Below are 26,684 nucleotides of genomic sequence, written 5' to 3'. Positions count from 1 at the left end.
AGAGACACTTCCCCATCAGAAGACTCCAGGTGTAGAGCTCCCAAGTTCTAACACAACACACAGGAAACACACTGACTATTAAATGTGAGCATGGGGATCCCTGGGTGGTGCAGCGGTTTAGCACCTGCCTTTGGCCCAGGGCGTGATCCTGGAGACCCGGGATCGAATCCCACGTCGGGCTCCCAGTGCATGGAGCCTGCTTCTCCCTCTGCCTGTGTCTCTGCCTCTCTCTCTCTCTCTCTCTGTGTGACTATCATAAATAAATAAAATTTAAAAAAAAAAAATGTGAGCATGTTCAGACTTTAGGGAATAGGTGAGGCTTGAGTCATCTTAAAAGATGAATAAAATTTGGAAATAGAGAGCTATGAGGAATCACTAATGCAGTCATTAAAAATCAGCCTCAAGGGTTGCCTGAGTGGCTCAGTTGGCTAGGCGTCTGCCTTCTGCTCAGGTAGTGATCCCAGAGTCCTGGAATTGAGTCCCACACCCAGTTCCCTGCTCAGCAGGGAATCTGCTACTCCCCCTACCACTCCCCCTACTCATGCTCTCTCTTTCAAAAAATAAATTGAAATCAGCCTCAAGATGTTTTAACATGGGAAAAATAATCCCTACTCTTATTTTTTTTTTTAAGATTTTTTTATTCATGAGAGACAGAGAGGCAGAGACAGAAGCAGACTTCCTGCAGGGAGCCCAACACGGGACTTGATCCCCAGATCTCAAGATCATGACCTGAGCTAAAGGCAGATGCTCAACCACTGAGCCACCTAGGTGCCCCCATTCCAATTTTTTAAAAGCAGGAAACAGGGATGCCTGGGTGGCTCAATGGTTGAGCATTTGCCCTCGGCTCAAGGTGTGATCCCGGGGTCCCAGGACTGAGTCTCTCATTGGGATTCCCAAGAAGCCTGCCTCTCCCTCTGCCTATGTCTCTGCCTCTGCCTCTCTCTCTCTCTCTCTTTCTCATGAATAAAATTTTTTAAAAAAGCAAGAAACAAAACTGCCAGGCACATACATGTGCTTGTTACTTAACCTAACGATCTATAAGAGCAACAAACTGGAAAGAAATCAAATGTCCACATAGGGGACTGCTCTCCAAGGAAATTAGAATCTACATAGCCTAAAAAAAGAAAGGAAAGTGGCATCTGATACACTGATATGAAACACCCACTGGCATATTAAAAATGCTACTATCTGTGTAAAAAAGGGGAAAAAAGAACACAAAATATGGATGGATGTTTTTGCTTATACATACGCTCTCTCTGGAGCAGGAAACTGGGTGGCTGGCTGACAGGGTTAAGGAGGAAATTTTTCACTGTTTATCTTTTTGTTCCTTTTGAATTTTAAACCATTTTCAGACCTTCAGTTAGTTCAATATATTCAAAAATAAGAATTGTATATACAGCATATGTCAATTATATCTAACAATTATAGCTAAATACTCAAAGTACAGCTGAAAGAAATGACCTTGGGCAAGTTGTTTAACCTCCCTATGCCTCAGTTTCTCCATCTATAAAATGGAAATGACAGTCCTTACCTTCCAGGTTATATATGTAAAGCACTTTGGAAAGCAACTGGCCTATGATAAATACTCAATAAATAAAGCTATAATTAGGGGACAAAATACATCTAAAAGATAATAACTCACACAAAACTGTGATATTAGAGCAGACTATGGTTTTCTTAATATGCTTTGTAAATCCTAATAACTTATAATTAGAAAAAAAGTTCCTTGTCTTTTGTTTTGTTTTAACTAAGGCAAAGAAAAACCAAGGAGGTGCTTTAAGAGTCAGGTAAAGTTGGAAGAGATCCTTCTTTGGGAAGAGTAACTCAATAAAAATGGTCTCTAAGAAAGGCTGCATACTGGGATCCCTGGGTGGCGCAGCGGTTTAGCGCCTGCCTTTGGCCCAGGGAGCGATCCTGGAGACCCGGGATCGAATCCCACGTTGGGCTCCCGGTGCATGGAGCCTGCTTCTCCCTCTGCCTGTGTCTCTGCGCCCCCCCCCCCCCGCTGTGTGTGTGTGTGACTATCATAAATAAATATTAAAAAAAAAAAAAAAAACATTTAAAAAAAGAAAGAAAGGCTGCATACTACTGTGGTGCCAGAGAGTGGGGACAGGGGAACCCGTGCCTGGTGAGGCAACCGCTGTGCCAGCAGTGAGCAAATGGAGAAAGGGCTAGATCCAAAACACCCATCAGAAGACATATAGAGCTTGGTGAATTAGTCTCTTTAGGAGCCTGCAACACTGAAAGAATTGTGGAATCATGGCCCAAAATGGAGTATCTGGAAAAGGGAGGTAACAACCTGAGAAGAAAATGAAGCAGAGGAGGCCTGGCTAGAGATGTGGCCACACTCAGAACAGCACGAGCAAGACTGACTCAAGGGCTCCTACAACAAGCTGAGGAAAGAGGAAATCTAGCATTTGCCAGCGAAGTGTCTGCACACTACACACCTCTCTTATTCTGTGCAGCACAGGAACTATGAAGGCCAGGCTGGAGGGGAGAAGACAAGAAGACAAGGGAGAGCTAAGAACACACAGTGAGGGCCACTCTACAGGTTGAAAGTACCGTGCTGGGCCCTTGGAAACACACAGAGGGCCTGAATATGAAATGGAACTGAGGGAATAGAGACTGGTCAACAAAAAGCAACCACATCCCTTTTCTGATACAAGCAATCTCTCATCCAAATGAGAGGGTTTTTTCCTTCAGACTACCGTTCCAAAATACTCGATGACTAGCTCTCAAAAACAGGGAGACTATGGAATGGAAATGAATCTTGAAACAAACTGCCAACTTGTCACTGAAAGTTATCCTCACCTTACCTCACAAAAGCCAAGCAAAGGCTTGTTTTACTTTTGGGGCGTGCAGACCTGGGCGGGACTGGGAAGGTTCACAATGCTGACAAAACTCAGCCGTTTCATAGGCAACCAGCACATTAATAGTGTAGGACCTCAGAGCATCACTCTTACAAGTGAAAAACCTATTCCTATCCTTCAAGACTCATGTATCATAGAAAATTCTAGTCAGGGATCCCTGGGTGGCGCAGCGGTTTGGCGCCTGCCTTTGGCCCAGGGCGTGATCCTGGAGACCCGGGATCGAATCCCACGTCGGGCTCCCGGTGCATGGAGCCTGCTTCTCCCTCTGCCTGTGTCTCTGCCTCTCTCTCTCTCTGTGACTATCATAAATAAATAAAAATTAAAAAAAAAAAGAAAGAAAAAAAAAAAAAAAGAAAATTCTAGTCAGCTTGATCCTCTGCTCATCAGAGGTAAGACCGGGAGGAACCAGGCACCAGTGTTAAAGGCTACTGGGATGCTGCTTAGGCCTCAGAAAATGCAAGGATCTGAGGAACCTCACCTTCTCTAGGACTCCAATCCCCTGGCAGCAGGCCTTCTCCAGGGACATAGTGTCTGCAGCTCATCCTGTTTGGTCTCATACAGAAAATAGAGACCTAGTTTTCTAAACATCAATGTGAGACATAACACAACCATCTACATACCTGGAGAGAAGTCACGTACAACTCTCAGAGGAAAACTAGCTATGAATGAATAAAAGTTTGCTTACAAATCACAGTTAAGTGTCCTGCAGGAGAAAAGCACTTTATCCGAGATAAGAAAAATGGCAGGCAGCTTGCAAGGCTGAAATCCTTCACAGGGATTTTTAATGAGACAATATCATTGTATTTAATTGTATGTAATTTACATCTGTTTAACTCTCTTCCAAATGCTTCTTTTAAAAAGATATGACATGGGCAGCCCGGGTGGCTCAGCAGTTTAGCACCGCCATCAGCCCAGGGCCGGATCCTGGAGACCCAGGATCAAGTCCCACATCAGGCTCCCTGCATGGAGCCTGCTTCTCCCTCTGCCTATGTCTCTGCCTCTCTCTCTCTCTCTCTCTGGGTCTCTCATGAATAAATAAATAAAAATCTTTAAATAAGAAATAAATAAAAAGATATGACATGAGAAAAAAAGATAGAGCATGTATGCAGCAGAAAAAGTGTAGGTTCTGTTGTCAGAAAGATCTGGGTTCAAAACCAGGCTCTGTAATGCATAAGCTGTGCCCCACAAGCAGTCTCCCCATCTGTAAAATGAGCATTTGCACACTTCCCTGAGAGATCTATACTCATTTCCAGGGTCTGGCACAGAATCAGTATCTGAGAGCTTTTTTTTTTTTTTTTTTTTTTTTTTAACAGATAGGCTTAGTCCTACTACCCCAGTTTACAGAAGAGAAACTAGAACATTAAGGGACTCATCTAAAATCACATGGCTCAGAGCAGACTGAAGCCTCTCCATGCCCAGTCCTGACTATCCACAATAGCTCCCTGTCTGAGCTAAATCTGGAGCCAGATCATACACATTACCACTTATCTACACTTGAAGAGATTTAGGGGAACCTAGATGGCTCAGTCAGCACCCAATGCTTGATTTTAGCTCCGGTCATGATCTCAAGAGATGAAGCCTGGTGGCGAGTCTACTGGAGATTGTCTTTCTCTCTCTCCCTCTCCTCTGCCCCTCCCCCACCTACTCCCAACAAGCTCTTTCCCTTTCTCTCTAAAAATAAATAAATCTTAAAAAAAAAGTCTAATTTGGCAATTAAGTAAAATATATTTCAGAGTGTATTTATGGAAGAGGCAAATTTTAGGGAGAAAACTGGTGAAAAAGCTAGCTCCAATGAAAAGTGAGATGACCTCATCCCCGTATTAGTCACAAATCACAGGGCAAACAAGTGCTTTAAGAGCCTCAAACAAATGGGGATGTAATGATGGGACTGAGGAAACAAACTGGGGGAAGGCAGCACAAATCTAAGGCTAACAACCTGTGCCTACAACTAACCTGTGCCCTGCTACAATTAAACTAATGAGAAACTATCATGACACATGGGCACCATAGTTTCACTATACAACTTCGCATGGAGCCTCCCCATGACCATCTGCAAGTGGAGATTAAACCTCACAGGGGATATAACAAGATGACCAAATGAAACGAAGAGCAAGACTAGGACCCAGCTATAAAATAAGGAAGTAAAAAAAAAAAAAGGAAGTATGGGGGCCTGGGTGGCTCAGTTAGCTGTCTGCCTTCAGTTCAGTTCATGATCCCATGGTCCTGGGATTGAGCCCTGCATCAGGCTCCTTGCTCAGTAAAGAGACTGCTTCTCCCTCTGCCCACTCCCCCAAGCTGATGTTGTCTCTCTCTTACTCGCCCTATCTTAAATAAATAAATAAAAAATAAAATAAAATAGGGGCACCTGGTTGAGCAGTTGAGCATCTGCCTTTGGCTCAGGGCATGATCCCAGGGTACTGGGACTGAATCCCACATCGGGCTCCCTGCGTGGAGCCTGCTTCTCCCTCTGTCTGTCTCTGCCTCTCTCTGTGTCTCTCATGAATAAATAAATAAATCTTTAAAAATAAATAAATAAAATAAGACAAAATAAAATCATAGGGGCACCTGGGTAGCTCAGTTAAGTATCTGCCTTTGGCTCCAGTCATGATCCCAGGGTCCTGGGATGAAGCTTCATTGTCTGGCCCCCCACTCAGCAGAGAGTCTTTCTCTCTTTCTCTTTTTCTCTCCCCTCCTCTCCCTCTGCCCCTCCCCCTTGCTCATCCCCACTCTCTCTCTCAAATAAATCTTTCAAAATAAATAAATAAAATCATTAGTAAATAAATAAATAAATCCAAATGGCACCAGTAAAGGAATAGCGTGGAGAGCGAGTAAGGCATGGGAACTGAAGAACATCAGCTGCTGATCTGTACAAAGGTTCAAGTCTCAATTCTGTTCTTGGTTGTATAGTCCGGAACTTGTTACTCAATTTCTCTAAGCCCGTTTCCTCATCTGTAAACTAGGGTTAATAAACATCTCTACCTCATGTAGGTATATAGTAAGAATTGCATGAAGCCATATTGGAAAAGTATTTACATGACCCTGGTACCTAAGTGTTCAATTAAATGACCATTATTGTTACACCCAGGAACAATTCTAATTCTCTCTCACAGACAAGAGAAGAATTGAAGTAGCAGCAGGATACATATCTCATCCTTCTGGTATATTCTTGACCCCACCTCTATCTGTGGTAGACCCAGTTTTGGTAATCCCAACACAATCCTTATCATGTTAAGACAGTCAGCAGAACCCGCAAAAGGTGAGACAAGAAGTCTTTAGAGGAAATAGAAACCAGTAACATCTTTATGAAAAATAATTATCAAGAACCTAAAATTCATACTCCTTGACCTAGTAACTCCATTTCTATTCTAGAAATCACTATGGAAAAATTAGAAACCACATAAATGTCCCCAAATCAGGAAGATTAATAAACAACTCCAGCATATCCACAGAAATAGCACATAGCCATTAAAAATAAGTTATTTTTATGATAGTGAATGACACTAGAGAATATTCACAATATAGTTAAGTGAAAAAAGCTGGGATATACAGAAATATATATGTGCACAGAAAAGTGAAAGAAAATATCCCAACAGCAGCTTTCTCTGAATACTAGAACTACCAACAATTCTTATTTTCTTCTTCCTAACTTTTTAAATATCAATTCGTATACACAGAAAAAAAAAAGTTTGTTTTTGTTTTAAGTCATTACCTCTCTAAATTCTTATTAAACAAGAGTTCAGGGCAGCCCCAGTGGCTCAGCGGTTTGGTGCCGCCTTCAGCCCAGGGCATGATCCTGGAGACCCAGGATCGAGTCCCACGTCAGGCTCCCTGTGTGGAGCCTGCTTCTCCCTCTGCCTGTGTCTCTGCCTCTCTGTGTCTCTCATGAATAAATAAAATCTTTTTTTTTTTTTTTTAATAAATAAAATCTTAAAAAAAAAAAAAACAGTTCAATAAAATTGTGGCTGACATGGCATTTGCCTGACTTTGGTCTTGTCCTACTTGGGAATAAAACATGCCACTGATAAAACTAATATAAAACTAGAACAGAAAATAAATAAATAAATAAATCTAGAATTGTTACAACTGTCATCCTCAAATAAAACATTTCAAATCTGGATGCACTCCAGATCCCTGGGTGGCTCAGCCGTTTAGCACTTGCCTTCAGCCCAGGGGGTGATTCTGGAGTCCCAGGATCAAATCCCACATCAGGCTCCCTGCATGGAGCCTGCTTTCTCCCTCTGCATGTCTCTCATGAATAAATAAATAAAATCTTTAAAAAAAAGAAAAATCTGAAAAAAAAAAAAAAAGAAAAATCTGGATGCACAAGAGTGCAGATGGAGAAACTGGGCTAAGCGGCAGGCCTCAGAATTTAAAGATGGTGGTACGTGGGCCAGAAGCACACTCTCTTAGCATAGTTCCTTCCAGAAGAGGAACTGGTGCGAGGCTGAAAGAAGGAAATGAGGCAGCCTTGACACAGAACCTAAACCAGTGGCCTCTGCAGTCAGATACAGGCCTGTGCATTCCTGAAAGACCTACAGGCTTTCCTGGAAAAATGATCTAGTGGATTTCTCTTACCTGAGCACAACTGTTCAATCTTTGTCAGATTCAGCTGCAGAGACTCATTGATCCAGGCCAGCATATCATGTCGACTTAGGTTATCACTGGTGACGGACGTTGAGTATACGTTCACTGCCATCTTCTACAGCATGTGAGGAAAAGAGAAGGGCTCACATTATTAGGCATGCAAGGGAGAGGAAACATTTCCTGGAGTCAGTAACCCAGAACAAACCTGTAGTAGGCTCAATTTTTAAACGCTTACTTTCTACCCCCAAGAGGCCAAATCACTAGGATTCCAGTCATGAGCTTGGATTGCCACACATAAGCATGACCCTAACTGAATGGCCCAACCCCTGCCAGCCTAAAAATTAGCCCCATTCTAATATGATTAGTATTAAATTTTAAGGTATCAGAGACACTATGTAAAGAGATGACTCAATGCTCTATGAAGGAGGCCAACACACAAACATGTTCTCTGTTCAGAAAACTTATCCGTTGACATGTCAAAATGTTCACAAGAATTTCCTTCAGATGGTGGGCTTTTATTAATTCCTCTTTATATTTTCCACTATTTTCCAACTTCTTTTTTAAAGACTATATCCACTTTTAAAATCAAAATAGTAAATAAGCTTTCAAAAACCTAAGTACGAACATGGTGGGAAATGACCTTACAGTGAAGGGTCCTTGGTACTAATAATGGTCTCCTGAACCACCTGGGAACAGGAAGACATCCGAGGAGCTTTACAGACACTTGTCATTTACCCTGACAACTCTCCACAAGGTTCACCTCATTCTCCTCATTGAGAATGAGAGGTGAGGAAAGAGAAGCTCAACCTAGAAGCCCTGCCTAGGACTGGCATCCAAACCTGCTCAGCCTCGCCAGCCACTTTCTTTCCCTGCCACTAGAAAATGCTGCCCCTCACTGTTCTGCTAGGCTTGCAAATTCAAAACACAGAGAAACACAGTAGCTTAAAATGCTATTAAATGTGGATGCCATCATCATCCTCATTCAGTCAATAAATGTTTATCAAGCACTGTTGTAGGGCCAAGGAAATGGTTAAGCAAAAGAGACAAGTTGCCTGTCCACAGGTAGCTCATATTCTAGTAATGGAAGGCTGACATGGGTCAAATGAACAAACAAATATCATTTCATATCAACCATTTAGGAAATGGGGAGGTGGGGAATGTGGTAAAGTTTGGGTTGACATCTGACCTTAACAATCAGAAAGAAGCAGCCACATGAAGATGTGAAAGGTAGCTGTAAGCCCAATAAGCAAGAGGAGAGCAGGAACAGAAGTAGGAAAAGAAGCCACCAGATCATGTTAGGATTTGGAGCCATCATGAGATATCACTCTTGTGGCACTTCCTTCCATCCACGTAGTGTCTAGTACATGAATTGGTCTTCCCACACCCATCTCCTGCAAGCCTCATGAGTCATACAGAATGTGAGGGCTGGAAGAGACAGATCTACCCAACCAATCTTTTTATAAGTGGGATGACTGAGGGCTGGCAAGATAAATAACTTATCAGGTCTATGCCCTCACATCCCACATTCACCCATCCCCCCCACAGCACATGGCACAGTGCCTTGCACATAGTGGGTAAAAGCTATTTGTTTTCCAGTTGGCAGGATACTGTCAAAGACAGAAAAACTATATCTATATAAGCGTTTTTCAGAAAGCAAACCAACAACACTCTTACATTTTTAAACTCAGATGATAAAACCATTTCATACAAGAAGCCAACACAATTTAGTTCCTGACTCCACTGGGAAATTAATTGTTCCCACAGCACTTCATTCAAACCTCTAGATAGGCATTATCACACTGGATTGTCATTATCTCTCATTTCTGAATCATTCCCAGACCAGTTTTGGGCCAGGAGGCAATTTGCTCTATGAAAAAAGCTGAGGATTTCAAGCCAAGACAACCCGGTTTGAGTGTGAGGCTGTCACTCTTTCACTGTATGACCCTGGGCAAGTTACTTGAGTATACCTCAGTCATCTTATGAGTTAATGCTACCTATTAAAAATTATTAGGTGAGGGATCCCTGGGTGGCGCAGCGGTTTGGCGCCTGCCTTTGGCCCAGGGCGCGACCCTGGAGACGTGGGATCGAGTCCCATGTCGGGCTCCCAGTGCATGGAGCCTGCTTCTCCCTCTGCCTGTGTCTCTGCCTCTGTGTCTCTCATGAATGAATAAATAAAATCTTTAAAAAAAAAAATTATTAGGTGAGGTTTAAATGAGATAAGGCACATGAAATACCTGGTGTGGTATCATTAAACAAACATGATCCAGGGCAGGGAGGGACCTAGTACCACTCATCCTTCTATCTCCAGTACCAAAAACAGTGCCCAAGACCTGCTGTATCATCCGGACCCACTGCAGCAGCCTTCAAATTAATCTCGGTGCTTCAAACTATCCTTACACAGCAACCACAAGAATTTTCTGAATCACAAATCAGATCAAGTCTCCCTTGCTTAAAACCCCTCAATGAATAAATGAAATGCATATTGCGTATAAAACACTATTACCAAAAAAAAAAAAAAAAGAAAAGAAAAACACTATTACCAGGTACCAAGGAGAGACATATCCAAACAAAAAACACGCTCCAGGCTCAGCTCTTGTAATCTATTTTGGTGACATTCGTACATACACTGGGTATTGTATGGGTCATGCTACCATAAAATGTAAGCAGCTGGTTAAGCCACGTGTGTCTCCTGACCACACCCCAGCTCAGAAAACGTTAATGGCCTTTCATCATCATATAATTTAAAACTCTTTCATTAGCAGTACATTAATACCTGGTCCCTTGTGCTCCGCAAACTCTGCAGCCACTGAAGACATGGGGTTAGACACCCTGTGGATATGCAATAAACATCCACTGACTCAACCAATTAATTGGCTCTTCCAGGCAGTCAAAACAGTCTAGTTCTCAAAGCTACAGCAAGCTACAGCTTACTCCTCCTTCATAAAGATTCCATTGCTTGACCTCAACGGAAGACCCATGCCAACTATGCAAGCACACATTTGTGTGTATAAAAGGCTCTGTGATCCAGGTTTCAATTGCCTTTAAAAAAGCTCTCTTACCTACCTCCCCAGGTATCTCTCCTCCTTCAGCAGTTCTCCTAGCATGTTCTCAAACCCACTATGATTGAATGCTGGCTGAGAGGCACCCTATTACTTTCTAGGCACCATACTGATACCTATGGAAAAATAGAGCGGGAGATACCACCAAAAAAAAAAAAAAAAAAAAAAAAGCCATGTGACCCTGAGTAAACACCTCACCTTTCTGGATCATAAATAGCTCACCTGTAAAAGGTGAACAATATACTCCACACAAGGCGGTGGTGAGGATTAAATGAGAATCTAAGTGAAAACACGTCAGTGAAAAGCACATCATGTCTGAAGCCTCTCTATGTGCAAGAAACTGTGCTAAGCACTTTGACACACCACCACCAAAGGCACATTGGTATGAAACACACTAGCTCTCAAGAAAGGCAGCATAATACAGACGTTAATAGCCTGGACTCAGAGGCAGCCTAGGTGCTCAGCGGTTGGTGTAATCCTGGAGTCCTGGGATTGACTCTCATGTCGCACTCCCTGCATGGAGCCTGCTTCTCCCTCTGCCTGTGTCTCTGCCTCTGTCTGTGTCTCTCATGAATAAATAAATAAATAAATTCTTTAAAAAAAAAAAAAAAAAGCCTGGACTCAGAACACAGATGTGGCTTCAGCCAAATGCTGAACAGCATGAAGCAAATCACATAACTTCTCAGAGTCTCAGTGCCTCATTTGTAAAATGAGGATAGGATCTCCTAGAGATAGTGTAGTATTAAATGATACAATGCCACATCAAGCACTTAACACAGTGCCTGACACAGAGCAAGTGCCCAATTAGCAAAGAACTGCTATTATTATCTTACAGCGTCCCAACAGGGAAGTGAATGCCAGGCCTGGTGTACCTTCCCTTCAAAGGGCCTCAGGATCCTCATCCTTAAAATGGGGGAGAGACCAAACTCTGCCCTGAAGCACCTCAGGGGAGCTGGAAGCAGGGATGGGAAAAGCACTGTTCATATCACCCTGTTATATTGTCTTCGTAGTAATTATACGAAATTATCTTGCCCAGGTATTCATTGTCTTAGTTCCTATCTGTCTCCTCACCACAATGCAGATGCATGGAGACAGGCCTTTGCTCAGCACAGCGCCCAGCATTTATGCGCTCAACGAATACCCAGCGAAGAAAGGAAGCAGTCCACTGAGCCGGCTTACTTTCTTGCCACGTGCTGTGATAAGAGCTTCCTGCAGTCCTACCACCGTCCCCGTTCTACAGATGAAGAAACAGAGGCCAAGAGGTTCAAGCACCTGCCCAAGGTCGCACAGCATGGAATGAACACAGGCCTGAATTCAAAACCACAAACTCTTGACCATCAGGCGACACCGCCTCCTACAGTGGGGATCCCCAGAGCTCTCGGCAGCTCTCACTTCAACCACACACACCCACCACCCGGGCCCGACCAACCCGGAACCTCCAGCCACCGCTGTCCGAGCCCCGCACCCAGGCCGCGGCCCTGAAGCCCCACGCCGCCCAGGGGCAGCCCCCACTTCCGGCCCCAAGCCCCGCCCCCGGCAGGACTGAGCGCGCGCCCCCAGCCCAGCCCAGCCCAGCCCGCGCGCGCCGGGTCACGGCCCCGCCCTTCCCCCACCCGGCCCGATCCGCACGGCCGTGGGAAGCGGCCCGGGCACGGCCCGCGAGGCCCGCAGGCGCCCGCCCGGCCCGAGGCCCACCCGGCCGTCCCCCCGGCCGCCGCCCCGTGCCCGCTGGCCGGCTTACCGGCTCTCGGCGGGACCGCGTCCACTGCCTGTGCCCGGCTTCGATTCCGTCTTCGTCTCGTTCAAACCGCCCGACCCCGCCCGCCCGCCCGCGCGATGACCTCACACGCACCCCCCCGTTACGCGCCGACGTACGGGCTCGTCATTCCGCGCCGGCTCCTTTTATAGAGAGGGACTCGCCGCGCGCCGGGGGCGGGGCCCGGCCAATGATCGACGGCTGAGGAGCCCAACCACGTGGCCTGCGGAAGCCAACGAGATCCCGCCCCAGGCCGGCTGTGACTCCTCCTACAGGGCGGGGTCCCGCTGCAAAATCTCCACCTCAGGAGCCAGGAAAATGGGCTGTGCGATGAACTTCTACAAAAAAGGGTTTATTGGATAATAAAGATACTTGATAGGCGCTCTGAGGAAAGACTTAAAAGTCACCTTAGAGGCACATTCTGTGACCACGCTGTAATGACCTCGTCATCTGTTTATTTTCCTCTTAGTACCTGTGAAGTCATCTTGTTTATCCGTCTATGGCTTTATTGTCGGCCTTAAGTCTCGCAGAAGCGAGGATCTTCTCAGTCCTGTGTCCCACTGCCCGACTTGCTGAAAGAATGGTTACACCCACTTTTCAGAAAAGGAAGCTGAGGCTCAGAGAGGTCAACTGACTTGCCCAGCATCACAGCAGACCAAGGTCTTGAGCGGGGTCTTTGTCTAGATGTCATTTATTCATGTGTTCCACAAAGATTTATTTCCCCTGGTCAATCAGAATCTAGGGATTTGATAGTGAGCAAAAATCAGACATAGCCTCTAGCTTGTGTGTGTGTGTCCTAAGTAAGCTCTACACCCCCAACATGGGTCTCCCCAGCCGACATCAAAGTCACATGCTGTACCCTCTGAGCCAGCCGGGCGCCCAGAGCCTCTCAGCTTTTAAAATTTCCAGTATAGGGGGTGCCTGGCTGGCTCATTGATAGGGCCTGCAACTGTTGATCTCAGGGTTATTAAGTTCAAGCCCCATGTTGAGTATAGGGGATTACTTAAAAGTAAAAATCCTAAAAAATAAGCAGTTAAAAATAAATAAGGGTACCTGGGTAGCTCAGTCGGCTAAGCAACTGCCTTCAGCCCGGGTCATGATCCCAGAGTCCTGGGAAGGAGACCCGAATCTGGCTCCCCGCTCAGTAGAGAGCCTGCTTCTCCCTCTCCCTCTTGCTGCTCTCCCTGCTTGTGCTCCCTCTCTTTCTCTCTACAAAATAAATAAAATCTTCTTTAAAAAGTAAATAAAAATAAACAAAAGTTTCCAGTCTGGCAGGGGAGGCAGAGGACAAAACCGATGGCTCCAATTACTGTTTAATTATGAATCAGACTGGGATCCCTGGGTGGCTCAGTGGTTGAGCGTCGGCCTTCAGCTCAGGATGTGATTCCAGAGTCTGGGGATGGAGTCCCACATCGGGCTCCCTGCATGGAGCCTACTTGTGTCTCTGCCTCTCTCTATGTGTCTCTCATAAATAAATAAAATATTAAAAAGAAAGTTATGAATCAGATTTAGTGCTAGGCAGGAGCAATGTGTGGCAGGGGTGACAGCACCTACATTGAATGAAATAGGGTCCTGGAGGCCTCCTTCCAGATGGAAGTCTTACCCAATTGGTTGTCAAAGTCCACGGGGAGCAGGAGTTATCAATCAGTCTGGTGGCATTTCAATATTTTAACCACCAGAATGCTACTTGTCTCCAATGTAGTGCTCTAAGAGTACATCATAAGGAACCCTGAGCAGTGTGAGAAGGCTTCCCAAAGATGAAACTTGCCTGGGATGCCTGGGTGGCTCAGCGGTTGAGCATCTATCTGCCTTTGGCTCAGGGCATGATCCTGGAGTCTCGGGATCAAGTCCCACATCGGGCTCCCTACATGGAGCCTGCTTATGTCTCTGCCTCTCTGTCACTCATGAATAAATATATAAAATCTTAAAAAGAAAAAAAAGAAAGAAAGAAAGAGAGAAAGAAAGGAAGAAAGCTGCCCTAAAAGGTGAAATGTTAACCCAACAACTAAGTCTGTTTAGAGTAGGAAAGGGCAAACAAGAGGATACAGCAAAGAACCCAATAGCCTAATGGTTACAGCAATAATAGTAGTATCAGCATCAGAGGGAATTGATAGGAAGAATGGGTAACTGAGTAAAAATATTCACCAGTGCTTTGTGGCAATGTAAAGTACCCCCATTTTATATAGGAGGACATAAAATTTGCAACAGGCTAGGTGAATTTCATTAGTAACAAAGCCAGCAAGTCTGGGTTCAAATCTTGACCCTGCTAGGAGTTAGAATCACATGAGATGTATATAAAGTTCTTAGACCACTCCTAGCACATAGTAGGTGCTCAATAAATATTAGTGGTTTCTGAATCTCTTTCGATTAATGTCAATATTTCAATAATGTCAGTTAGTTGACAGCACTACCTAAAGGCCATTTTGGTTGGGGGGCGGGGAGCCTTAGTGTGGGGGGATGAGACAAATAAAGAAAGCCAAGCCAAGTAGAGTCTCAAGTGCCAGACTAGAGTTTGGACCTGATTCTGGGAATATAGGGTGTCACCTAAGTTTTCTGAGTAAGAGTCTCCAAAATAAAACTCATTTCCCTCCCAGGATCTGCTCCCAAAGAGATGGGAAAGGGGCACGTGATCTGCTTAGAGTCTACTTTCCTCCTTCAGGAGGGGGCTAGCCAAGGTTATCTAGCAAAAGGCCTTGACTGCAAAAGGCCGGAGAGTAGTAAGTTTCTACCCAGCAGGAGAAATAGCTGTGAAGACTTTTTTTTTTTTTAAGATTATATTTTTTTTATCCATAAGGGACACAAAGAGAGAGGCAGAGACATACGCAGAGGGAGAAGCAGGTACCCCATGAAGAGCCTAATGTGGGACTTCATCCCAGGACCCCGGGGATCACAACCTGAGCCAAAGGCAGATGCTCAACCACTGAGCCACCCAGGTGCCCCTCGCAATTAAGTTTTAAAAATTAAATATAAAAAAATTAAAAATAATAATTAAAATTAAATATAACCAAGTGCAATGTGTGGTTCTGGAATGGAAACCAGACTAGAAAACATAGATCTTTATTTCTCTTCCTCAATAAGGACATCTTGAACTGGCAAAATCTAACTACGGTCTACAGGGACGTCTGGGTGACTCGGTGGTTGAGGGTCAGCCTTTGGCTCCAGCCATGATCCTAGAGTCCCTGGATCAAGTCCCACATCGGGGTCCCTGCATGGAGCCTGCTTCTCCCTTGCCTGTGTCTCTGCCATTCTCTCTGTGTCTCTCATGAATAAATAAATAAAATATTTTAAAAAAAACTTATAGGGATCCCTGGGTGGCGCAGCGGCTTGGCGCCTGCCTTTGGCCCAGGGCGCGATCCTGGAGACCCGGGATCGAGTCCCACGTCGGGCTCCCAGTGCATGGAGCCTGCTTCTCCCTCTGCCTGTGTCTCTGCCTCTGTCTCTCTGTGTGATTATCATGAATAAATAAAAAAAATTAAAAAAAAAACTTATAGTCTACAGATTAGGTAAGAAGTAAATGAATGTTCATTCCCTGTTGTGATACATGTACTGTAGTCATGTAAAAGAATGCTTTGGTTTTTAGGAAATACACACTGAAGGATTTATTTTATTTTTTTAAGATTTTATTTATTTATTCATGAGAGACACAGGGAGAGAGGCGGAGACACAGGCAGAGGGAGAAGCAGGCCCAGTCGATCGGGGCCAAAGGCAGGCACCAAACCCCTGAGCCACCCAGGGATCCCACACTGAAGGATTTAAAGGCAAAAGAGACATCATCTCCTTAACCTGCTATCAAATGATTCAGAAAAAAAAAAAAAAAGATGACAAAATACATGTGGCAAAATGTTAGCATTTGAGGAATTTGGGTGATAGGTATTTAGGAATTCTTTGTACTATCCTCGCAATTTTTTGGTAAATCTGAAATTTTACACTAAAAAATCTCAGAAAGGAGAAAAAAGGAGAAAAGGCAGAAAGGAAGGAAGGAGATGGGGGGTAGGTTGGAAGAAGGTAATTAGGGAGAGCAAGTAAGGTAGGCAAATTGTACCCCAGGCTGCAAAGGGCAGCAGATAATTTCAAGCTCTAGCAGAACAAAAACAAACTCCAGCAGAACACACATACACAAACATACACACCAAAATAAATAGGTGCAGCTGGGACCAAGAAGAAATAGACTACTTCGGATTCACAGAACAGATTCCGACTTACAGCTCCTTTACCACTGACTGGGTGGCCTTGGATAAGTTATGGGACCTCTTGGAGTCTTAGTTCCCTTCCTAGAAATCATGGTAATCAGGGCTTCACTTCGGGGTTGCTAGGAAGCTTCTCCACCAGTAACAACAGAGCAGCTACCATTTACTCAAGACTTGCTACCTACAAGCACTTTTCCACATGCTTCACATGCCTTGAATCATTTGATCCACAGGTCAGCCTTAGGAGGTTGATATTATCATCCTCATTTCACACTTGGCAAACTGAGGCACCGAGTGGATATGGAGCACCCCCAAGGTCACAAGTTAGTGGGCAGACCCCCAGCAGGGGTGCAAAGAGTCATCAAGGACCAGGTACAGGCCTTGAACACTGGATCATTCAAAAAGCAATTGGCTGGGACGCCTGGTGGCTCAGCGGTTGAGCGTCTGCCTTTGGCTCAGGGCGTGATCCCAGGATCCTGGGATCAAGTCCTGCATTGGGCTCCCGGCATGGAGCCTGCTTCTCCCTCTGCCTGTGTCTCAGCTTCTCTGGGTCTCTCATGAGTAAATAAAATCTTAAAAAAAAAATTAGCTGGTAAACTAGAGGGACAAAGGTAGGGTAGGAGACCCTGTACAGCTAACACTGACTGCCCAACCCACCCTGCCCCCCACTCCCGCCCGCCAAACAGCTGTGGACCAGTCCCACCAAGATGCCTTCTACAGGCCTCTGGGGGTGGCAAATGCCAAAGCCACACCCACCCAGTCTCCCTATCAAGGACCAAGGAGACCCCAACAGGACATGGGGTGCAATGATGAACACATCAGATGCTGTTGTTGCTACAGTTGGCATCAGCCCAGCTACAGGGAGACACCTGAGAGATTATTGTGCTGCCCTTCAAGATGTTATTAAACATGAATAAACACTGGATGCCACCACCACCAGCACCCAAGCATTAACACAGCATTGACTAATGGCTTTTGTTAGCACAATGCCATATAAGACATGAGGGTTTATGGCATGCCATGCACCAGGCAAAGCTCTTTACCCACTTCATGCCCTGAACCTTCACAGCAGCCCTAGGAAACAGGCAGGACCTGAAGTCATTACCTGTTAGAGATGCAAATCTCCCCGACTACAGCCCCAGGCTATAGAAGACTGCTTAAGAAAAGGCCTACCTAACCTCATCCACAAGTTAAGAATAGGGAGGATTCATGTCCTCCCTATTGCATTGTACCTGGGATCATGTAGATCCAAACTCCCATCTTGCAAAAACAAAGAGCTGCCTTGACAGCCCCTCCAAAGTCAACCCTGGGCCTGCCTCACAGACTGAGACACCCAAGATCCCCTCACCTGGAGAGATAGTCCACCTCCTCTCTTGGGGTTTCGAGGCCGGGGCTGTTTATTTTGCTTCATCTTGTCCTGGTATTTGGTGAGCCACTGTACCCAAGATGGCTTAATAGGACAGTTGAGGTCCCTGGGGCCCAAACACCTCATAGGAGTGCCAACCCACTTGCTAATTGCCAAGTCTCACCATGGCAACTGGAACGTGAAGAAGAGTTTCTCATCCTCCACTCCAGTATCTAATAAGGTACACAACTATTGTCATGGAGGTGGCCAGTGTTAGAGCCTTTCTTAACAATTTGAAAGAACTGAGGCACATGTAGTTGCTGTATCTATTTTAACTCCAAGCAACCCATCACATGTGCATACTTTTTCCCACAACCTTTTCCCTCTGTCTGCATCAGCTGACCAGTATGAACCTCTGGAGAGGCATGGACATCTTCATTGCCTCCTTGTCCCTGACCAAATGCTAGACCTAGCGACAGGACTATGGCAGGATGGGTTGGGGCAGGGGATTTGGCACCTGCCTAGCTGGTGCAAGTTAACTGCACAGCAATGGGTATATGCCCCACCCAAAGAGCTGTGGCCACAGGGAGCTAGATTAGAATCATGGGGCCATGTCTTTGGCCCAGGGCGTGATCCTGGAGACCAGGGATCGAGTCCCGCGTCCGACTCCCTGCATGGAGCCTGCTTCTCCCTCTTCCTGTCTTTGCCTCTGTCTCTGTGTCTGTCATGAATAAATAAATAAAATCTTTAAAAAAAAATCATGGGATCACTCCAACCAGTCCCAACTTAATTGAGACAGGACAACTGGGGACAGTGGAACCAGGTGCAAGGGAATCCAAAGGTGTAGAGCACTGGGAGAAGCAACCCTGGCATTCTGGAGTCAGCCATCTTGATCAACTCCCCAAGAGCTGTCAAGTGGCTGTTTCAGACCTCAAGCCTTAAGTGAACTCAAAGGCTCCAGTCCCTTGATTTGAGATCCAAGGCTTAGAAACTCATTCACTAGCCCAGTCCCTGGACCAGCAGCATAGAATTCTTGGATTCTACTCCAGACAACAAAATCAGAAACAGGGTGGAGCCCAGAAAGCTCTGCTTTAATGAGGCTCACAGGGGAGGCTGGTACACTGGAGTTTGAGGGCTAGTGAACAAGACCTTAAGATCCCTGGGGTCACCCAGGTAACTGGCAAAATGCTTGCTGCAGGAACCAATACCTCCAACTCCCAGGCCCTCCCAAACCCCACCCAACTGACCCAGAAAGAAGGAAAGGGACACCATGCTGTTAGAGAAATACTGATTTTAATTCAACATAAGGTAAACTCTAGGCATCTGTCATCTTTCAGCCTAAGAATTAGCGAAACTGTTGAAACAAGGCACAATTTTCCCCATACTTGTTATGTGGCTCCAGTTAAAAAAAAATTTTTTTTATGAAAATGTTAAAACATAAAAATAGAAGTCTGTGATTTAAAAAAAAAGTGTATAAAACAATCCCCACAAAACCTGTCAACATTGATCCTGATTCTACAAAATAGCACCAGTAAGAAGAATAAAAGTTGTTAAAAACCATTACGACAGCATTTCTGAAATGCAGCTTTCCCGACCTCCCACTCCCCCTAAAAACTTCTCTCATGGGATACAAAAGGACTTTAAAATCACTGGAGGGAGAGTCGAGCTGTTATTGCAGTTTTCCCCTGCAGTCTCTGAGATGAGGGGCAAGTGTGGGGAATGTGCTTTGCCCCAGCTGTCACTGCTGCTCAGTTTAGGAAAAGGCTGAGGATTTGGGGTGTCCTACTTCTCGACTGGGGACTTGTGCCTGCAGAGTAGTCTGTAGGGTCCGTTTTGAGGGCAGAGGAGGGTATCTTCCCTTAGCTTCCTCCTTTGCTCCCTTCACATGAGGAAGAGGGAGACTGAGAGAAGCCACACCTGCATAACACAAGGCAGCAGATAACCCAGCCCACCCAGTCCTGAGGTCCTGAGTTCCCCAGAGGGTTCTATTGCAGTCACTGGGAGGGGATTTAGCTAAGGGTGTCTGCCCCCTTGGGTTTGTGGTGGGGTGGGGTGGGGGTGGGAATAGCCCTGAATGTGATGATGAGGTCATCCCTGCTGAAATCATCATCATGGAAAATACTCTACATGGAACCCGGTAGTGGGTCCCAGCCCTTTATGCTGAGGCCAGAGGAATGTGCTTGCTAGATAAAAATTCAAGAAAGACATAGGCATCCTTTCCTCTTCTGCTAGCCTGAGAGGAAAAAAATACCCAGGGCTCTTAAAATGTCCCTTAGCTACATGTCTACCACTGCATGCTCCTGGAAAAGAGGAGCTGCAGATGTTTTTAAAAAATCAAAGTCTTGCAGTAACTGTCTTAGATGATTTTTCAGCATTAACCTGAGTATTGGAGAGCTGTCGGCACTGTGGTTTTGGTATCTTAGCCATTGTTTCTCTGAGCCATAAACCCAGGAGGGAAAAAAAAAAAAAAAAGCCATCTTACTACCTACTTCAAGTTTTAAAAGTTTTCGGATTAGACAAAATGAGCACCGTGTTTGGCCGCTCCTAGCAGCCAGGTCTGAATTGTGCACAAGGAGGTGGCACCTCAGGCTGCCCCTGCCAGGAGGGGGGTCACGCGGCACTGTCCGCCAAAGTTATCTGGCATGACCCCACAATGTTGAGCAGAGGAAGGGCAGAGCTTGGGCTGTACCTATTGGGTCCTGGCTCTGCCCCACATACCCCAGTGCTACTGGGCTCTGGGTGCCTGGGGGGTTATTCACAGGCAAAGTAGTCCTTCAGGGGGGCGAAGAGGTGTCGGATGACAGGCACACTCCAGGACCTCCCAAGCAGCTTCTGGCGGGCACCACGGCCCATGTTGGACACATCCGTGTAGTGTACAGGAAAGCCGAAGATCCTGGTGGGTTGGAGGGCACCAGAATAAAAAAGACAGGGAGTCAGAAGTGCCCCTTCCAGCATGCTTAGGGCCTCTGGGAGATCCTCAGATAAACAGCATGGCACTGCTCTTTCTGCCCTTTGTCCCATCCTTTCCATCATGCCAACCGGGCCTTCACATGAGCCCTCTCTTGACCCCCAGAGGTCAGATGAACAGGTTCTTCAGAACACAAGTGACAATCAAGAGGGCATTGTTCCTCTATGAGGATGCCTGTTTTGTGCATCTCCAAGCACTAGCACTATGCTCCTGGCACATAGCTAGAGCTCAGTGGATATTCCCCATTTGAGTGAGTGAATGAACGAATGAAATGAAGGCCAAGAAACCCAGACAGCAAGCAAACAGACATGTATCTGCTTTCAAACAACAAGAGGAGAAAAGTTAGGCAATTTTCTAAATAAGAAATAAGGGCATTTGTAGAAATGGATCATTAGATGCTCAGATAATTAACCGTAAGTACACTGATGTAGCCTGCATTTTCTATCAATCTTAAAAGCCAGTTGTTAGATCAAGGGCCAAGCTGGACTTAATGGCAGATGGCAACCAAATATACCAAGAGCTTCCTCCATGGGATTCCACCAGGCCTGGTAAGAGGCTATAGATACACTAAACCTCAGGCTTTCCTGGGTTTGTAATCTAATACTAAAAAGCACACCAATAGGCCAATGACTAAAAATGAGTATTAAGAAACATGCCAAAGATGTAACACCATAGGCCAGTGTCTTGTTTTGCCTAAATATATTGACAGCCATCTGCACCCACCTAGTGTCACAGGGCCAGCCTAGCATATTAGGCTTAGGTTTCAAAATACAGAATAATCCACAAGATGAACAGGCAAGGTTTCCTGCCAGTTTCTATGAATCAGAACTTCCTTTTAGACTAAGAAAAGTACTGTCAAATCAGAGAAATAAAACCAGTTGTAGGGACTGAAATATCTGGAATGAAAATGCTCTTATCAAATCCATTGAGACGCAGCCAAAAATGTAAAGAGGAATATTCATAGCCCTGCCTTCATTTCTAACAAAATAAACAAGAAAAATGTAAAATAAAAAATGAAACCAGAAAAGGAACCTTGAAATCCAAGAGCTGGTTCTTTGAAACAAAACAGTTAAACTACCAACTTAGCCAAATAAATAGAAGAAGACAGACTGTGGCTAAGTAGGAACCAGCTTTGGACCAGCAACTTGGCTGGGATTGGAGGGAATTGGCTTGGAGGGAATCTTCTGAGAAAGACCAACGGCAAAGGCAGTAGGATGGTCTTTTGCTGGTTCCTCATATGCCCTGGAGGCCCAGTATGCTGGGGCAGGTCAATGCAAGGGAAGCAGAGCAGAAACGGGGAGATGATGCAGTCGGTCCAACGACCTCACGTTTCAGATTCCTCACTGCCACCACCCTTCTATCATTTATATCAGGAAAATGAGCACTGACTCTGAAAAGGCATTACTCCCAGCTCTGCTAACATTGGTCATTTAAGACCACACAGAATTGAGGCAAGCAGCTGCCCACTTGTACTGGCTGTGTGATTTCCCTCTTCACGTGCAGCCCTGCTCACCTTTCTAGCTCAGTGCACCACAAAACATCTTCTTTGCCATTCATGACAACAGGGAAAAGTTGGTTTTTCCCCTGTCTGATCGAGTTCGACTTGGTGGTTATTGTCTGTACTTTCTTTAACTGGAGAACAAAACGACATCATGGAGTGAGCACAGGATGAAGGGCCTGGGTCAAGTCAAAGCTCATAAGCACCTAGGGAGGATGGAGAAGGGAGGGCAGGTGGGAAGAGGGGGAGGCAGGGTTGGGCTCACAGAGGGAATGAGGAGAACTGGATGGCGAGAACATTTTGTGCTTCCCACAAACACCAAGAAGTTAATGAGCAGGAAGGACCAGCCTCACAGAGAACAACAGATAAAAAAAGTGACCATGAGTAAGATCACGTGGAGGGGCCAAGAAAACACCAGAGTTATTGATCAAGCAGGATTAAGCAAAAGTAAAAAAAACCCACCCGGATTTTGAGGATGGCCCACTGGGGTTGTGAATGAATGAAACCTAACCTGAAGTAAACATTCAGGTCATGGAAGTCTTCATTATCTATGATAATTTTTGTGGCAAAAGTAAAATTACTCCTTTGTTACTGGAAGATGAGCTGAAATTATCTGTGTCTACAGAGTTTGCATTCACAATTGGAATGACTAGTCACCTTTTCTCACAGTGAGTATTTGTGTCTCAAGAACCTCTCCTGCTCTGCTCTAAGATGGGACAGAATAATAAAGTGGGGAAAGAGGGCCAACACCAGGGAGTCATGTGGCAGGGAAGGGGCAGAAAAAACTGGACACCAAGGTCAACTCCTTGCTTGGAGGTCACCAAGTGCATTTCCAGAGACCATTTGGTAGCACGTCTTACCTTTGCTGTCCTATTGAACTCCAGGCAGTCCTGCAGCTCGAGTTTATCATTCTTTGATGCTATCACGGGCCTGGGAACATCCAAAACCCATTACTTTCTACCAACTATAAAGGGGCCTCGGCTAGGCACTTCCCAACGTGGGAATGAGGGCCGAAGACTGCAAAATGTGCTCTGGCACTGACCTTGTTACAATTACCTGATTAAAAAAAAAAGTGAGCCTCGCAGGAACATCATACTATGTGCCAAAGACAAAGACAGACTTGCCCCTTTAAAGGGGCAAGCCCAAAGTCCAGGAGTGAATGCTCTCCCTTCCCAAATTTTAATTTTAGTATGAGCTCTCCTACTGAGATCAGAATGAAGGGGAAAAAGCACACTGGCAGGAGTCAGGAGACCCCTTTAGTCCAACCCCACCACTCACTGACTGAGTGACCTTGAGCAAGTCAGGCCACCTCTCTTGGCCTCAAGAGCTTGGATTAATTAGGTCTTTGTGGATTTATTTGCTGCAACTAGCACATCAAACCCATGATTCGGTGGCTTACAGCTGGGGATGTAGGCATGTGGCCTCCAGAGGGTTTCAGGAGGTACAGGCAAGAAGGACAGGAGATGGTTGACAAAACTACAATTACCCTTATAACTTTCACCATTGAAACCTGCAAACGCAGAGGCAGACAGATGCCTGAGAAGGGAAAGGGCTAGAACTCAAGGAACCAAGTGGTTAAGCATTCCAGAGCAGAAAACCAGCAAAAGGTCTGAATGCACAGAGTTGATGAACACCACAGCAACTCCTGTGTAAGTAACACCAAGGGCAAAAGGAAATCAGATTGAAGAATGAATGTGATGACCTACAAGAGAGGCCACTGAATCACACAAAACATTCCCCTAGATTCTGTCAAGGATTTCCCTGACCTCACCTTCTGGGCTTCCAATGCCTGCCTATCCCCAATCTTGAATCTTCCATGAACCCAAGGGAACTGGGAGACACAGTGCAGCCCTACCCAGTGATATAATTGCAGGACTGAGATCTACACAACCCAGATATCTGATCTAACGACAGTATTTCAGATCAGGTGATGGTGGCGTCAACCATCCTAGAACCCTGCAGGGCCAAGTTGTAGCCACCCAGTTATTCTCACAATTCAGGCAGAGAACTCTGAAGGTTCTGAATACTCCTCCGTTCATCGGATACCCTACATCCAAGGCATCAGCAAATCCTGTTAGTCCCACCCTCACATTACCTACAATCTGATTCAGTAGAACTCCTAAGCTGCCAAGCCCCCAGAGCCACACTTGTATTGTGTTGAATATGTATGAATGGTGCCTCCTGGGGCACTCTGAATAGGCACCCTCCCGGGCCTCCTCCTTGCTGCCCTCATCTTGCCCTTGTCTATCTTTCTATGAGCAAAGACCATGAACATGAGATACAACCCTCACCCCTTACAATGGCTCAGGAGTTCCCACGCGATGACCCACATGTGCAGTACAACTTGGCCCATACTTCTGAGTCCTCTGTCTTACCCTCCTAGCCATTGTAGTGCCTGGAACACTGGGTCTTCCAATTCACTGTTCACATCACCATTTCCCCTATTCCTTCTGCCTAGAAGGTTCATTCCTCCCTAAAATAACTGAGCAGCTCATTTCCTTTATTTAAGGAATGAGAAGCCTCTCCATTAATTCCTCCAATGCCCCAAACCTCCAGCCATGATTATGAAATAATTTAGGGTCTTCTCTGCCCATCCCCCATTAGCATGTCAACCCCATGAGAGCCAAGGCTAACATCTAATGTGTTCCCCACTAAACTGGCAACACGGACAGCAATGCCTGGCACAGTGTGAGTGCTCAAGCGTTGAGTGAAGAGTCCACTTCATCCAGACATAGACATTTTCCATTTCGCTGGCTGATTAGCCAAATAAAACTGCAACACACCCAAAAGAAATGCTTTAAGATATTCTAGCATCTTCTCCCCTCTGTTCACACTTTGCTAAATGCCTGAAAGTTATTATGCTTCCAGCACTTCCTTCTAAAGGAGGAATTTTTTTTAAGTTTAACTCATTTGTAAGTTTAGAATGTCACATTACCATCATATTTTGTATCTTAATTAGCAGTTTGTATCCCCCAGAAACCACATGGAGGAGACAATGAATCCTTTGCTAAGCCACTTACTTTGTGGCTTTGAACATGGAAAGAAAAAAGGTGGGAAAAGTTCTTGGCTAAAGAAAATGCAAGGGATCCTTGGGTGGCGCAGCGGTTTGGCGCCTGCCTTTGGCCCAGGGTGCGATCCTGGAGACCCGGGATCAAATTCCACGCCGGGCTCCCGGTGCATGGAGCCTGCTTCTCCCTCTGCCTAGGTCTCTGCCTCTCTCTCTGTGTGTGACTATCATTAAAAAAAAAAAAAAAAGTAGCACAGTAAAACCAGCCTCTGCTACACAGCTCCACAAATATTTAAATAAATAAATAAATGAATAAATAAACAAATAAATGAATGAATAAATAAATAAAATCCTATGGGGGAAGGTTATCTCAGCTCTGTTACTAGACTGGTCATCACCACAGGCCTCAGCCAGGGATTACTTCATCTAAAAATCACTTGTATTTCCCAATGGACAGCAGCAGGGAAAAGAGGTGGAGTACAGAAGCATCAGTACTCCATATACTCTGTTCTAGCATTTAGCAAAGTGTGAACAGAGGGGAGAAGATGCTAGAAGCACTTTTGAGAACCTGGCCCATGGGCAGAATGGGAACAAGTCAGATAAGAATAAGGAATGCTGGACTCTGACCATCAGGTTGCTGCTGTACTTCTCAAAAGGCTTCAACCATGACACCAGGAATTGGTCTGAATCCCTGGTGGGGCCATTTCCCAGAAAAGCCAGTGGGCCTCTGAGTCATAAGAGGCCCACAAGAGTTCAGTTAGGGCTCACATCATTATACTTGGCTATTACCTGTCCCACCTTGTGCCCCTTGTTACCTGTTCATTCCCGGCAGGTTGCCCCAGAAGTAGCGGGCCCTGTGAGCAGCAGACACTTTGATGGCATCGATCATCACTGGGTTACACTGCAGAGAAAGAAGGACACCTGCTGGGAGCACACATCAAAATTCACACGGAAGCCAGTAACAGTGGGGCTTGACCTGGGTATATAGGTGACACAGCGACCCCCTGGCAATAGAGGAGGTATGGTTTCTGCCAGCAAGAAGACAGACCAGACCAATCCCCATCAGGAATCTGGCTATAGGGCAGCCCCGATGGCCCAGCGGTTTGGCGTTGCCTTTGGCCTGGGATATGATCCTGGTAGACCCAGGATCGAGTCCCAGGTCGGACTCCCTGCATGAAGCCTGCTTCTTCTTCTGCCTGTGTCTCTGCCTCTCACTCTCTCTCTCACTCTGTCATGAATAAATAAAATCTTTTTAGAAAAAAAGGAATCTGGCTATAAGATACAGCTAGTACCCTGATATTAATGGTGTGTTAGAGATAAGATTGGACCTGCAGGTTCTGAGAGAAGATATATCCTCAGACCTGACAGATAATTACAATGTGCTATATACAGGTAGTAAAAAGCAGTTCA

General features: G+C 45.5%; 2 protein-coding genes across 12 annotated transcripts in view; both read right to left on the bottom strand.

Moving 5' to 3' along the window:
- The window catches only part of MAPRE1 (microtubule associated protein RP/EB family member 1), a 33,763-nt gene extending 21,436 nt beyond the window's left edge, over positions 1 to 12,327 (bottom strand). Inside the window, exons 1-2 of the mRNA NM_001251946.1 lie at positions 12,255 to 12,327; positions 7,446 to 7,569 (exon numbers count right to left, since the gene is read on the bottom strand). Coding sequence (NP_001238875.1) covers positions 7,446 to 7,566 — 121 coding nt within the window. The 5' untranslated portion in view covers positions 7,567 to 7,569; positions 12,255 to 12,327. The remainder of the gene's footprint in view (positions 1 to 7,445; positions 7,570 to 12,254) is intronic.
- Positions 12,328 to 19,075: 6,748 nt separating this feature from the next.
- DNMT3B (DNA methyltransferase 3 beta) overlaps positions 19,076 to 26,684 on the bottom strand; it is a 44,304-nt gene continuing 36,695 nt past the window's right edge. For 6 of the 11 annotated variants that reach the window (XM_038571973.1, XM_038571972.1, XM_038571974.1 and 3 more), the window contains 4 exons: positions 26,090 to 26,175; positions 23,128 to 23,197; positions 22,283 to 22,401; positions 19,076 to 20,694 (listed from right to left, as the gene is read on the bottom strand). In XM_038571973.1, coding sequence (XP_038427901.1) covers positions 20,553 to 20,694; positions 22,283 to 22,401; positions 23,128 to 23,197; positions 26,090 to 26,175 — 417 coding nt within the window. In that variant the 3' untranslated portion in view covers positions 19,076 to 20,552. The other 5 variants (XM_038571978.1, XM_038571979.1, XM_038571981.1 and 2 more) reach the window with 3 other exon arrangements.

Source organism: Canis lupus, chromosome 24, assembly GCF_011100685.1.
Source record: "Canis lupus familiaris isolate Mischka breed German Shepherd chromosome 24, alternate assembly UU_Cfam_GSD_1.0, whole genome shotgun sequence".
Lineage (NCBI taxonomy): Eukaryota > Metazoa > Chordata > Mammalia > Carnivora > Canidae > Canis > Canis lupus.
This window is presented reverse-complemented; position numbering and strand designations above follow the sequence as displayed.